The sequence below is a fragment of the Dermacentor variabilis genome, chromosome 8 (genome assembly GCF_050947875.1).
Source record: "Dermacentor variabilis isolate Ectoservices chromosome 8, ASM5094787v1, whole genome shotgun sequence".
NCBI classification, from domain to species: domain Eukaryota; kingdom Metazoa; phylum Arthropoda; class Arachnida; order Ixodida; family Ixodidae; genus Dermacentor; species Dermacentor variabilis.
Window position 1 is genome coordinate 96,320,559 of NC_134575.1, and position 14,971 is coordinate 96,335,529.

General features: G+C 48.2%; 1 protein-coding gene across 1 annotated transcript in view; it reads left to right on the plus strand.

Annotated features, from left to right (window-relative positions):
• The window catches only part of LOC142591195 (uncharacterized), a 37,674-nt gene extending 23,191 nt beyond the window's left edge, over nucleotides 1–14,483 (plus strand). Inside the window, exon 4 of the mRNA XM_075703560.1 lies at nucleotides 14,080–14,483. Within this exon, the coding sequence (XP_075559675.1) occupies nucleotides 14,080–14,295 (216 nt within the window). The 3' untranslated portion in view covers nucleotides 14,296–14,483. The remainder of the gene's footprint in view (nucleotides 1–14,079) is intronic.
• Nucleotides 14,484–14,971: the final 488 nt, after the last annotated feature.

Consider the following 14,971-nt stretch of genomic DNA (forward strand, 5'->3'; position numbering starts at 1 on the left):
ACCCATGATACCCGCTGCCATGTTTATAATATTCTACCGCACTACTAAACAATATTGCTGGCGCTCTTTGGCCGTTGTAGGCCTTGCGCCATAAAACACGTATTAATTATATTATACTTTCATTATATGCTTTCATTGATTACGAAAAAGCATTTGATTCAGTAGAGATACCAGCATTCATAGAGGCATTGCGTAATCAAGTAGTACAGACCCCTTACGTAAATACCGCGGAAGATACCTACAGAGATTCCACAGCCACCTTAATTCCACACAAGGAAAGTAGGAAGATCCCTATAAAGAAAAGGGTAAGACAAGGAGACAAAATCTCTCCAACGCTGTTCACTACGCGCTTAGAAGAAGTATTCAAGCTATTAAACTGGGAAGGCTTAGGAGTAAACATCGACGGTGAGAACCTCAACCTTCGGTTTGCCTATGGCATTGTTCTATTCAGCAACAATGCAGACGAGTTACAACAAATGATTGAGAACCATAACAGGCGGAGTAGAAGAGTGGGGCTGAAGATTAATATGCAGAAGACAAAGATAATGATAAATAACCTGGCAAGGGAACAAGAGTTCAAGATCGTGTCAGCCTCTAGAGTCTGCGGAGGAGTACGTTTACCTAGGTCAACTAATCACAGGGAACCCTGACCATGAGAAGGAAATTCACAGAAGAATAAAAATGGGTTGGATCGCATACGCCAGACATCGGGATCTCCTAACTGGGAGCTTACCCTTATCATTGAAAAGGAAAGTATACGATGAGTGAATTTTGCCGGTGCTGACATACGGCGTAGAGACTTGGCGGCTGACAAAGAAGCTTGAGAACAAGTTAAGGACCGCGCAAAGAGCAATGGCAAGAACGAAGAATGCTAGGCATAACTTTAAGAGACAGAAAGAAAGCGGTTTGGATCAGAGAAAACGGATATAGACGATATTCTAATAGACATTAAGAGAAAAAAATGGCGCTGGGCAGGTCATGTAATGAGCATACTAGATAACCATTGGACCATTAGGGTGACAGAATGGGTACTAAGAGAAGGGAAGCGCAGTAGAGGACGGCAGAAGACTAGATGGGGCGACGAAATTAGAAAATTTGCGGGTGCTAGTTGGAATCGGTTGGTGCAGGACAGGGGTAATTGGAGAATGCAGGGAGAGGTCTTCGTCCTGCAGTGAACATGAATAGGATGATGATGATGATGATTATTATTATTATTATTATATACATATCAGTGAAGCGTTGAATCACAGGATGCGGCGGTGAACTAGTTCAACGAATAGAAGAACGTAGGAAAAAAATAAGACGACACTACTGCCGTTCCGGCCGCGGGAACCTGAGCAAACTCGCGTTATTTTCATGCACCAAGATTTAGGAATATGAAACTGCAACGCAGCTGGACAGAATCAAGGTGACGTTGTTTGCCGTCGCTTGGAGATATTGTTCTTTGCATTCAGCCTAATTGAATAACTCATTTTCATTAATTAATCAACTTCTCAAATATTATAATGAGATTAAAAGAGTCAATAAGATAATTGTAGAGTAACATGAAAAACTCCCAATAGAGCTTTCTGTTGCTCAATACGTGCTACATAAATGTGTCCTTCCGAACGTGAAAGAGACCCGCGAATACACACAAAATGCCTCGAGCGGCCAGTCGTGCTCCAATTCGATCAGGTCCGTGGGACTTGCCCCTGCTGAGATCCTGTATAGCCATATATATTTCTCAAGTTGCGGTGAGGGCCGTTAAGCCTCTCGAACATGCAGAATGGGTGGCGTGACGCACTAAATATACAAGCAAAATATATTGGCTCCCTCTCTCTGCACGGTAATTGACTGTGCGTTAAATTCTCAATTGCAGAGGCAATTACCTAATAATCCCTAGCTATGAGTGTGGGAGCGTTCACACCGTCGCGAGAAATGTGAGAGGGGGGGGCGATGATGTCGCACGCTTTTTGTAAGGTCTAAATGCCTACGACAAAGGCCCCACAATAACAAGCATCTTTTGAGCGGTCTGTGATGTGAGCGAAGGCGGTGCCAGGAATTCCCCAACTGAAGAACAGCCCAGTCGTCAAAAGCTCACAGAGGCCAGCGTATTGACAGTGCAGGATTCAACAAAAACGGTCATTTGATGGAGAGCTTGCTAATTGCCGGTGCGCGTGTCACTTCCGGTATTCTATGAAAGCCGGCCTGTGGACAAATTACGCTGAAGTGTGACGTCATAAATTAGAGGCACTCATGCCACGAGGAATCGCTAAGAGCGTGGGAATATGAGAGAGAGTGAGAGAGAGAGAGAGAGCCATGATGGGAAAGAGTGCCGAACGCTTGCCTAAAGTCCAACAATTCTGCTAACGATATTAGGCAAAACCCAATAGGTGGTTAAAATTCAGTTGTAACCCTATTGGATAGGGGAATGTCCAGGCGGGCCAGCATTTGCCACCTCCTCCTTTTTATTGTTTACTGAGGTGTACTTACGGAATGGCAGGAACCCGTTCCTTTCAGTATACTAGTCTGTAATCACTAAACTGATAGATCAGTAAGAGTCCGTACGATGCAACGCTAGTCTGGGCCGTAGCCGCCTGGAGGTCGAACAGTGAGACTCGGTCGGTCGTATCTAGGGACAGTTGTCCTAGGCTCTAACCTGGGAAATGTAGACGAATAAGGCCCTGTTGTGTGTTCCTCATCAGTGTTGTGCAAACTGCGCATTTGACGGGGTAAATATTTTCGCTGAAATATATCCGAGTTTTGTTATCTCCAACCTGCCTCCTGCTTCATCAACGCTGATTATAACCTTAAAGAGACTTGATCAACTTCAAGGATAAAGAACAAACTTTACTGGGGGTTTCAAGTCTTTCTATCACTGTATCGTCCTAAACAGGCATCAATAACAAAAAGAATCCTCAAGGCCATTTTTTACTTGCATATTTTGTCACATCAAGGTTCGATAGTACTCGACAAAAGCATTTCTCAATTTGCTTCCGGTGCTGCTTAACTTCTCAGTATCGAGTTTCTTTTATTTGTTTCCGTGCAGCGTATCTTTTTTTTTTTTTTTCATCACTTGGCGCACGTTTTGTAGGCACTTCTCGAAACCACAATCGTTCAGCACGCGCGCGAATGACGGCACCGGGATACTTATCCTTATCACCTTTAGCTGTGCACCCACGTTTCTTATTTCGTCGCTGAAGTTCCCGGGCTGGTCACACTCGACATGAAGAAGTCTAGTTCGGATCGCAGACTTCATTTCTTGCGTTTCGCTCTTACGTAAGATGTACGATCTTTCTGTAGCGTTTATTTCATTCTTAAAGTCTTCCCATATTGCAATGGCGCTTGGGTGGACCCCTTGTGGTCCCCGTGAAGTAGTTTCTTTTTCTTTCTGAGCTACGTTTGCACCGAATGCTTCATCCGCATGTAGTCTCTCGTTCAGCTTCTACGTTTCCCAACTAAACTTTGTTTTTTTGGTTTTTGTTTTGTTAATAGTGATGGCGGCTAGGCTGTGGTCACTAAAAGGAACATGTATTACGCCATAATCTCTGCACAAGGGAATGAGTGTCGCCGAAACGTATGCGCGGTCTAGTCTTGCCATAGAATTGCGTTCATAGAGCGTGAGAACGGCCCAATCTTCAGGGGACAGCACTTCTCCAACGTGCTCTACGTTATGCTTCTTACGAACGAATGCAGTAGTAACGCACTTTGGTCCCTTACTAGTGCGTGCTTAAAGAAAGAAAGGTGTTCACCCATTTTCTCTATTTGTGAATGCGCACATATAACACGCCACTTAACAGTCGAGAACAAACAATCACATGCTGCAAGTCAACCTGTTTCACACACAGGTGCAAGTTGTACGGTTATGTCAAGTGAATTATTAAGAAAAATGATGCAGCCGCCCCACGTGCCGTCAGTATGACACACGCATGCATTCTAATGTGCTATAAAAGGCTTCAGCATACGGTCCGTTTACTCTTGGCTTGCGACCTTTTTTTCCTGGAACGCCACCACGTGTAGTTCGTTTTCCAAAATAAGGCCGCTTGGCTGGAACGGCCGCCGCCTCGAAGTTAGTCCTCGAACGTTAATCGTGTCTACGCGCAACGCACTTCATGTTTTGACGCCATGACTTGTTTGAGAGCAAGAAGACTGCGTGGTGCCTACCCTGTGACGGCGCCCACGGAATGCCTTCCTCAGCCGTCTTGCGACGACCCTGCCTGGCTGTTGGAGCCGTCTTAGGGTGACTGACCCGTCATCGTCTTGCGGTCCGACAACACGTTCGGTTTGGGCCGAAGCGAGCTGTGCCGTGCATGCAGCCTAAGGTTTATTTCGGTGGTGGTTCGCCACTGCCAAAAGTGTCGACGGCGTCTGGTCTTTCGCCGGCTGTTTCCTCGTTCGCCCTCTTCACGACGGTTCTCCTTTGGTAACCTCCATGGCTACTTCTGGGTGTTCGACGCGGGTGGCTAACACTACCCTGTTTGTAGGTTTTCTCTCAGACGCGGGTGCCGAAGAAGCGTGCACGCTGGCCGCCACGGGCGCATATTGCTTTGTGGGCGCGTCTTCGGGCGCATCTTGCTTCACTTACATGGCGGTGTACAGGGAAACGCGTTAGTGGGCGTCATCTCGGTCTTCTCGCCGACTGTCCCTCCAGCGTCAGCTTCGTCCATTGTGTGCTTGGAAAAGGGACCTTCGCGGCACCCGTCACAGTCGCGTGCATTGTTATGCACACCGTCTCCACATGGCCAAAACGGCGGCAAGCACTGCATCGCGGCATGTGGCACTCACGTCTAATAAGCCCCGGGGGATGGTAGCGGAGGCACAGAAGTAGGCTTACGGGCACTTCGACCACTGCCAGATCCTCGGCGACACGCAGCTGGTGGGGCAGGTCTTCCGCCGTGATGCCAGCCTTGAGCTTAAGGGTGACGCACCTTGTCGTAGTGCCTTTGTCGATGCAACCTTGCACGCGCCATTGTTCCCTTGAGATGTCCGTCACTTAAGCCAACGCTGATAGCACAACCTTGGCGCCTTCATCGTGGACATTGTGCAAGAGCCAGTAGACGTTGAAGCGCAGGTCTTGTTTTCCGAGGTCGATGACGATGCACTGCTCTCCTTTAACTTTCACGTCTGCCGCAGCAAGCATTTCTTTTACTTCTTGTGCATTCTTGAAAGTGACTGCCCACGCGTGGTTCATTTGGTACGCACCCAAGGCTTCATCCTCGGGGAGCAGAGCCAAACGAACCAGCCTGTCTCGATAATGTTCAATCCTGTATGACCGGGCTTTAATATAAGTCAGCGTGCAACAATACCGTGTTCAGCGTTCTTCGTTCTGAAGTCAGTTGCAGCAAAATCACGTTATAATCTGGTAAAGCAGAAACAGCGTACCAATAGCCCCGGCTCTCACGGGCCACTGGTAACGCTCCTGCGGAGCTCATCATTCCGTGTCCGCACGCTAGCGCGCTCGGAAGTGAAATCCAGGCCACACATACGTGCATCAAGAAGCGGAATGCAGAACACCTTCACGAATTTTCCACGTGCAAAACAGTGCGTTGAGACACTTGGTGCGTTTTGCGAACTTCAACGGTTTCCCCTCGGTCTGACTCCGTGCGCCATCGAGGTGCCCCACAGGGGCACATGCGTCTGTAGGCGTTTGGTGTGTTGGGACACCACGGGCCCGAGCACACGAGGGTTGGACCCCCCAACGCCTAGTCGTGCAAACATTGTTTAACTGCGCGAACAAACGGACCACAGAGACAGCATGGGACAAGGACGGGCACAGTTTGGGCGAGTTGGTACATATTAGCGAACATTGTTTAACTGCGCGAACAAACGGATCACCGAGACAGCATGGGACAGCATGAGCATGTACCAACTCGTCCAACTGCACCCGTCCTTGTCCTATGATATCTCTGTGATCCGTTTGTTCGCGCAGTTAAACAATGTTCGCTAATATGTACCAACTCGCCCAACAACAAGTTCTTCTAAACTACCTAGTCGTGCGTGGTTTTGCCCTGTCCCGGGAAACGGGGATCCTGGAGTTTGAGCCAATGCCGGATGTATGGCCCCTCGACGGAGGCAGCACACCTCTTTGGCCTGTGCGTCACGTAGACGGCACCCTAAGAGTGACCCACCCGGGGAGAATCGGTAGTTCCCTTTTCCAGACTTCCTCTCCAGTCTTGGTCTTTCGTTCTCTCTTACTTTGCATCTGTCCTGTCTTCTCTTGACTTCCTTTTACTTCCGATTTTTCCAGGCGGCTAAGGTTAACCTTGTGTGTGTAGCCAACCTTGGTTATGTCATATTGGGTTATAGTGGTAACATTAGCTAACGTTTGCATAACCTCTTTTGCAGGGCCTGCAGCGTACTATTATAGGAAGCCAGAGTGCGTATACTCGCAGAGAACTTTCTGTGGCCATGAAGTGAAAGCTACGAAGGCAAAGCGCGCACAAGTGAGAGCACGTTAGTTTAGGCTCCGTAATACTAACCATAAACACCCTATTAGCAGCAGTTCAACGAAAGAACACATCACTGAGCGCAAAGGTTTGTTTACTTTTTGACTTTTTCCTGCCGCGTCTGGGGAAACGCGAAACGGTCGCTCGTGGAAGCTGCGTCGATTCAGCGTCTGTTCCGAGCTACCGAAAGCACTGTCGAACGCTGCCGTACTACTTGACGCGGAAACACAGGTGCAGCACCCACGCGTCTGTAGCATTCCCTTCGTAGCCACAGAAAGTTGTCAGCGGGTATACCTGGAATTGCTGCCGAAAACTGAAAGTTCCTATTGGGAATTTATTTTCATAATCTCCCTGATCGCCGTCAGAAAGGAGGGCGCACCGAAATATATCAATTTTTTGGCCTCCATCGAGAAAACTTTCCAAGGTTACAAGGCTACCCAGCTATCTAGCGGCGACCTTCTCTTGGAACTGCAGGAGAAAAAAACTGAAAAATTACAGAACCTTGTCTCTTTCGGGAACATTCCTGTTACCGTGACCCCCCACCTAACTAAGACGCTATCCGTGGCGTTATTTCCGTTGACGATCTGATGGAGTTGACTGAGGCCAAACTTTTCGAAGGCTGGAAGGAGCAAAATGTTATCAATGCGAAGCGAATTAAGATGAGGTGCGACAGAAAAGAAATCCAGACAAAGCATCTCATTGTCACCTTCGGATGAAGTATGCCGCCCAAGACAATCGAGGCCGAATATGTCCAGCTCCGAGTCAGACCTTGTGTCCCGAACCCTCTGCCAGCGATTCGGCCACAGTTCACAGAACTGCCGAGGTCTCCAAACTTGTGCAAAATGCAGTGTTCACGAACACTCCTCTGAAAAATGTAAAAGCTCTCTCGCTGTGTGAACTGCGATGGGGAGCATGCCGCATACTCGGGGTCCTGCCCATCATGGCAGAAGAAAAAAGAAATCGTAACTAATATCGTGAAGGAGAATATTTCATTTAATGTAGCAGGAAGGCGGGTGTCATACCTGCCGAAGAACAGTTTTGCCGACGTGGTGCCTGAGGGGGCAGCCCCACACCGGCCCCCGGCGGCTGTCCGGCCCACACACAGTGTGCCGGTAGTGACGTAATCCACACCCTTGGCTGTTGCAGCCGGCGCTGCTCCGCCGTCGCAGACGGGGCCATCGGCCTCAGGGTTCGTGGCTCCCAGGGCCTCGTCTTCGGAGGCGAGGCCTTCAAGGCGTACAATCCACTCGAAGGAACGGGTGTCCAGCGCCCCTGAAGAGGCGATGGACACCTCTTCTAGCCAGACGGCACAGCAAGTGCCTAAGGTGCGGCGGGAATATCTCGACCGCTCAAGAGAGAGAGAGAGAGAAACCCCGCATACAGGGCACAAAAAGGGCTCTGTAGGTTAAGTCAGCTTTCTTTTTTCATATATTATACACACAGCACGATGCTCTTCTGCAATGTGGACATGTTAATATTGCAGTGCAATGGCAAGGGACTTCTACGCGGTCTTGATGATGTTAAATAATTTCTTCATAAACTAAGCCCAAAATCGTTGTGTCCAGGAAACACACTTAGAATCTATACACACGAGCTTTCTTGCACAATATGCCATTTTCCAGAAAGACCACGACGACTCTCACGCGTCGTCGGTCGGTGTGCCTACAGTAGTAGATAGAAGTATTGCCTGCAAGCAATTACAACTCCGAAAGTCCCTTGAAGCAGTTGTCGTCCGAACACTGTTGTTTAATAAGCTGGTGACTGTTAGTGCAATTCACATTCCTCCAAGCTATCAACTTCACAGAACAGAATTTGAGAGCCTTATCGATGTACTTCCGGAACCCTGTATGCTCGTAGGAGATCTAAATTCGCACCCTGCGGGGAGACTCACGTTGTGATGCGAGAAGCCGCCTAATAGAAAATGCATTTTATTCCTCAGGTGCGTGCCTCCTTAATAAGAAAAAGCCAACATTTTATAGCGTTGGACATATAACATTCTCCTCAATAGACATAAGCATAACATAAGGTCCACTTATGCGCTACCTAGAGTGTAACGTCATCGAGAACCCTTGCGGAAGCGAACATCTTCCCTTTGGTATAAAGTTAACAAAACCGGATGAATGCTATCCACAAGCTTCCAGATGGAAAGCGGATTCAGACGGCTGGATGCGGTTCCGCCACCTTATGCAACTGACCTGGAATGATGTTCGTGCGCTCGGTAGTGATGAAGCACTTGCATACTTTACAGGGTTTATTACTGATGCGGTATCAGTACGCGTCTCGCAAACTAGGTTCGGCTTCTAAACGACGCTTTCCCTGGAGGAACGAGGAGTGTAAGGAAGCACGTAAGAAACAAAACAAGGCGTGCTGTCTCCTTCGTAGCTCCCCCCCAATAACAGAAACCCTTATCAACTTCTTACATATTAAGTCGCTAGGAAGACTTCAGACATATTGAGTCCGGAAGACTGGCGCGACGTGCTGGTATGAGAGGGAGCTGCCAAAAACACATCTCGAACATTAATTCCTCCACACAAGAAGAAAAAGTATGCAACACGGTCACGAAATTACTAAGTCGGCCGTCTTACCGTTTGCCGTTGGTAGATCATCAGGCCAATAGCCTTGAAGACCAAGCCAACGCTCTTGGCAAACATCTTGAGCATGTTTCATGTTCGAAGAACTATTCGGCGTCTTTTCCAAACGCAAGGCAATGGCAGATTGTCTCGCTGCTGCTGTTGCTCTTTCTCACTCCAGCGTTGTGATAGCGAGTGTCCGCGGTCATCGAGTGAGATCTCTTGATGTTTGCCTGTGCACGCGTGACACCATGCTTGCTAATTTACTTAGTAAGCGAATGTGTGCAAGTGTACACGGCCGATAAAACTACTATCCTTACTTCGTATAACTCTCAATTTGCTATCGCAATCATTTGTTCGCTTTTCGGGCGAACCGTGACTTTTTTTCTTTTGTTGCAGTTTGCGCCTCGAAATAACAGAAAACCACAGTCTTATCATGCAGCAGAAAGATTTTAATTTGAGATGAATTTGTGCGGACTCGTGCCAAACAGCGCACCGCGACCGTCGGCGCCAACGAACTGAGAAACCGCGAATTTCCGACATGACTAATAGACGCGCTAAATTTAAAACTTTCCACAGCTTCCGATAGCGATAAAATAGCCTGCATTTGTTAGTGTAAATATGGTCTCACTGCGTACGTATGGGCTGCTAGCGCGTCTAAATTCCGTTTTGTTTCCCCGCGGGATTAGGGCCGGTGATACGCAAGGATTCCTTTTACTCGATTCTATTACCTTTTTTATCATCCACCGTTCACTGCCCTCTGATCCTGGCGATAACGTGAGCGAAGCGCCGCTGGGATTACTAGCGAAGTGCGCCAAGAAATATCATTGGAATAGAATGGCTACAATATGTCTGTCAAGGCGTTGGGCGAAACCAGAAGCGTGAAGGAAAAACTACACGTACTGTCGGCCAAAAAAGTTAACGGACCACGGCTTAGGTGGCCGGAGCGGCTGTGACGTCACACCGGGGCGCTGCTATCTCGCTCCACGCGCTGACGGCGAGAGTGCCCCGAGTGACGGCCGACTTTGCACTCACTCTCACGCGGAGCCTCATCATGTTTGATAAATTACTAGTGCGCCGTTCGGTTGCTCTGGTGCTGCCGGTTGCGACAAAGGCGACCGTGCATCGTCGATAGTCTACAACATGGCGCTGTCGCACAGTAACGGCCGGCAGCCGGGCATCAAACCGCGGCATTGAGAAGGAACGAAGACCCGTTCTGATTGTTGTTTTGCTTATATTCACTTTCTCTTTCGTAATAATGCATGTCGCCGGCTTTCACCGCTGCTCGATTTTACCAACATAGCGCAAGTAGCCGCAACGGCGGCTACGGTGATGCGCGCTCTTTCACGCCGGCGTGATTACAGACGCCAAGCTTTACTGAGGCCACGGCTTTCCTGTCGAGATTACGTTTCCCGCATTGTCTCCAGCAGTGCGTTTAATATTAATATCAGCGACGCCTCTGAAAACTGCTTTAATTAGCTACTACAATGCGTAGGCCGGTATGAAACTTTACAAAAGTACGGCCAGGAAGAGGTAATTGGGACGACGAATCGGAGTAAATAGTCAGTCGCGAAAGTTTATTCACGGAAGCATTCCATGGCTTGAAGGGGTCCTCAGTGCGATGAAAAGTTTCCGCCGACCGCGATGACTTTGCTTACTCGCCTTGGCAACGAGAGCGCCGCCGCTATTAGCCCCGAGAACGAACTACAGAGGGCGCTGCGAGCGCCGCTCGCGTGACGTCAGGGCACGGACTCGCGCCTGTCGTCTGCTGCAGTTCAGGCGGTGTCCGTAGTATGGTCCCTGGAATCCGGGCTGCTTCTGCAGTGTTTTCGTTTGTTCGCTCTCGTTCCGTCTGCTTGTATACTTATGGCGGTCATCTGAGATATATTTTTGCAGTGTCTTCGTTCGCGAAAATTTATTCAAAGGGCTTATTTCTTAGAGAACAATACAGTTCTGAATTACAGCGCTACAGTGTCAGCCGAAGGAGAGCAGACCAGCCAATTGCGGTTTTTTCATACTCGAATCGACAACCGCAAATACAAAGCATATAATAAACCAGTTATTATATCATACCTGCCGTGGTGCAACCACTATGTCACAAATACTGGCTATATATGACTTCTACAGTTGTTACCTTTATTTTACTCAGTTGCTTAGTGGCTATGGTGTTGGGTTGCTAAGGAAGAGGACGCGGGATCGAAACCCGGCCACGGGCGGCCGCATTTCGATGGAGGCGAAATGCAAAAACAGTCGTGTACTTAGATTTAGGGGCACGTTAAAGAACCCCAGGTAGTACAAGTTTCCGGAGACCCCCACTACGGCGTGCCTCATAATCATTAAGTGGTTTTGGCACGTAAAACCCCTTCATTTATTTTTAATTTATTTTAATCCCCTAAAACAGGTTTTTCACGGCGATTAATTTCTGGTATATTTTGAATTTTTGCATTTCTTCACAGAAGCGCTCGGCAGTAACACGAAGACTTAACTAACACTGCAGTTTAGATTCTACCAACGCCATTTGCTTTTCTAACTTCAAAATTAGGCGGCTAATCGCATGTTTATTTTAAATCGCGGTAATTTGAAGTAAAGCTAATGGAGGCGTGCAACTGCTTGCAGAATATGAAAAGGAATGTATCAATATATGTAATCCCTTTTCCGTGCGGCAGGGTCAACTGACTTGAGCAATTTACTAGTGTGTGTTGCTTGCGGAATATACATGACAAATCTGTTTGGCGAAATGATACAGGCGGCTCGGCCCAAATTTTTTAGTGAAATATGCCTTTTGGACCGTATGGCTGCAGCCAGAAAAAAGCCGGTGCATCACTCATTAGTAGTAGTATGGGACATGTTGAAGGTACTATTATTCCCCGGTGGAGGGTCAAAAATCAAGTGAAGTATGTAACGCTTGTGCTAAATCCCTTATGAAGGTTTGCCAGGTTCTCTTTTATGCACCGACGAAGCTCCGTTCATATAATTTTATATATAATTCATATATACGTTTGTATCATTAAAAAACGCTGCATTGAGACATGGTGAGGCAGAAGGTGCTTGAATTTTCCTTTTCTAGGCACCGCAGGCTGCGCTGTAATACCTCGAGTACATTTTAGGCATTGCAATTGACGCTGTCAAAAACTGCTTCATGGTTTCAGTTCGAAGTTGTGGTGAACTGAAGGGTTTCGCGAACAATGCGTGCCTCGCCTTAACGACAGTCGGTTGCTACCGTTGCTTGGGGGGTGCGTCATATTGCCGATAAAAGTTACTGAGTGACACTTTTTTGCACCACGAAACATTTCATCGCTTGCATTTGGTTGGCTCTTGATCTTAACCACAAACCTTTTCTTTCAAGTAATTACTACGATGGTCCTTGTGAATTAATTATATATGAAAATACTCTACATATGACGCGCCGTCGTGTTAGCAGCCATGAGCAACTCGTCTTATGGGGGCCTGTTACAGAGAGGGGTGAAAGTAGGAGTAAACTTTTTCGTACGAAATGACAAGAATATCTCATCACAGTAATAAGAATTATAATGACAGCTTCGCTGGGCAGTGTTCTTCTAACACGGATAACATGTTGACACCAATTACCGAGATTTTTCGTCCATGTAAAATGCAATGTCTCTCATAGCTAACTGCTATGCGAATGTTAAATGTTTAGCGAAGCATCATACACAACTCCGACATTATTTTTACGTAAAATTTATTGGCCGATACGGCGCATATATGCATTGCAAAATCGGTGTACCCCTTCAGCGCTTGCATAGCTTGAGATATCCAAGTCGCAAATTTTCATGACTCACGCGATTTTGAAGATGAAACTGCGGTTCAGCCATGACAGCAGAAATAATCCGAAATATTCTTCTGTAAGTACGGCTCGAGCCGCCAATAGCCCACGCATCAACGAAGGGAACGAGCGCGCGCGGCAGCCGAGCGAGCGGCGTCCTGGCCGTGACGTCACTCACGAGAGGGCGCCACTCCGTCCGTGCAGCGCTTCCCACTCTATGGCGCCGACGTGAAGGAGCGCGCGTCACCGTAGCTGCCGTTGCGGCTACTTGCGCGATGTTGCCTAAAATCGAGCAGTAGCGCACGCCGGCGACATGCACTAATATGGAAAGACAAGGTGAATATAAGCAAAACAACAATCAGAACTGGTCTTCGTTCACTCTCAGGGCAGTGGTTTGATGCCCTGCGGCCGCCCGCCACTGCACGACAGCGCCATGTGCTGGACTACTGGGGATGCATCGCGACCGTCAGCATCGGAGCAACCGAACGGCGCGCTAGAAATTTATCAAGCGCGATGAGGCCCCGCATGAGAGTGAGGGCGAAGTTTGGCGTCACTCGGGGCACTCTCGCCGTCAGTACGCGGAGCTAGGCGCTACGCGGAGCGAGATAGCAGCGCCCCCGTGTGGCCCCGCACTCGCTCCGGCCACCTAAGCCGCGGTCCGTTTACTTTTTTGGCCTATAGTACGCTTGCCGGCGCGCGAAAGCTCGCGCCCATGCGCCTCACTTATGCTGCAGGACACACCTTACGCGTGGGAGGGCGGCACTCGCCCAGGCATATTCTCCAGACAACTATCGGCGCTCTGGCTGCCTCGCAAAGATGCGCAACAGTGTCCACAAATGCGAAAATAGTAGGCCATGTGGGCGCACTCCCGCGCGCCTTGTAGGTTGACACCGCCATTACTCTAGAGGCGCGGCAAACGCAAGGCGCGTGGGCACGCGTTCGTGTAGTTCCGCCGTTAGGGCGTTTTCAACTCGCAGCCGCTGCAGGAGTTGTTGGTTCAAGTCCAGGCATAATAACTAAGAAGTGGATGCTGGAGTGTCCCTCCAGAAGGCTGATAGGTTTGTAACGGAATGAAGGTAATTCAGATAACACAGATTTGCCATTATCTTAGGTGGCATTTCTAACCACACTAATGCAATAGGGCAGCATCTCTCTGTCTGCCAATTTTTCCGTCCGTCCTTCCGTCCGTCTGTCTGTCTGTCTGTCTGTCTGTCTGTCTGTCTGTCTGTCTGTCAAAATTTCTACCCATGTTTCATCTCAGAATGTTATTTGCCGTTTGTTTTGTTTCTGCAACCAACAGATATGTGAGGCGAAGGCCGCTTATCCGGACGTCCCCTTCGGCATCGCCGCCTACGACGTCGAATACGACTCCAGTGCCGCGGACTGTCCAACTATGCAGATCGGCTCCGGTGCCTTCAGGCGTCTGAAGGCGCTGCAGCGGCTGAAGGAGTTCATTGAAAAAGAATTCAAAGACGCCTCCTACCTGCAAAAGTGCCTAAACGTGCCCGTTTCGTGAGAAGACGCCTCCTTTCGCCACAACGACTTCGTCTGTCGCTCGTAACTTGTGCGACTTACCGAAAATAATTGTTCTTGCCATCCATGGCACTATGTGCACTCTTCAAAATGGCGACAGCGAATATAAAGAAATGAGAATAACTGCAATGCTGAGAGCAAATATGTTCCAATCTTTCTTGCTTTTAAGCAGAATAGAAGTTTCTCCATTTTTGTCTTTATTTTCTTTTTCAATTTACAGTATGAAAGGAGAAAACTGGTTCGCTGACTGCTTCAAAGGCCCCTCGCCCCTTAGAACACTGACATAAACGGGAAAACGCGGGAACACCATCCATGTATTAACAATAAACAAAAATGACGAAATATCTAATGCAAACTAAAATACGAGATCTAAACAATTTATGTAAGGAATCACGCGGTACATTTTCTTGAATGACATGAGCGTACACTCTTAAAATTTTCACACCCTTCTGGGTGTAATGCGGGTGTACTTATCTTTTCACCCTTGCAAACACCCTTTCTTAACGGTAAAGGGTGTTCAATAAGAAAACACCCTTGGAACACCCAGTCTTCTTAATTTACACCCTAATTATAAGGGAGTAAGTGAACAAGCTTACAGTATATGATAAATGAACATTGGCGGTTAACGCGTTGACATTGCCTATACATGAAACGCGCGC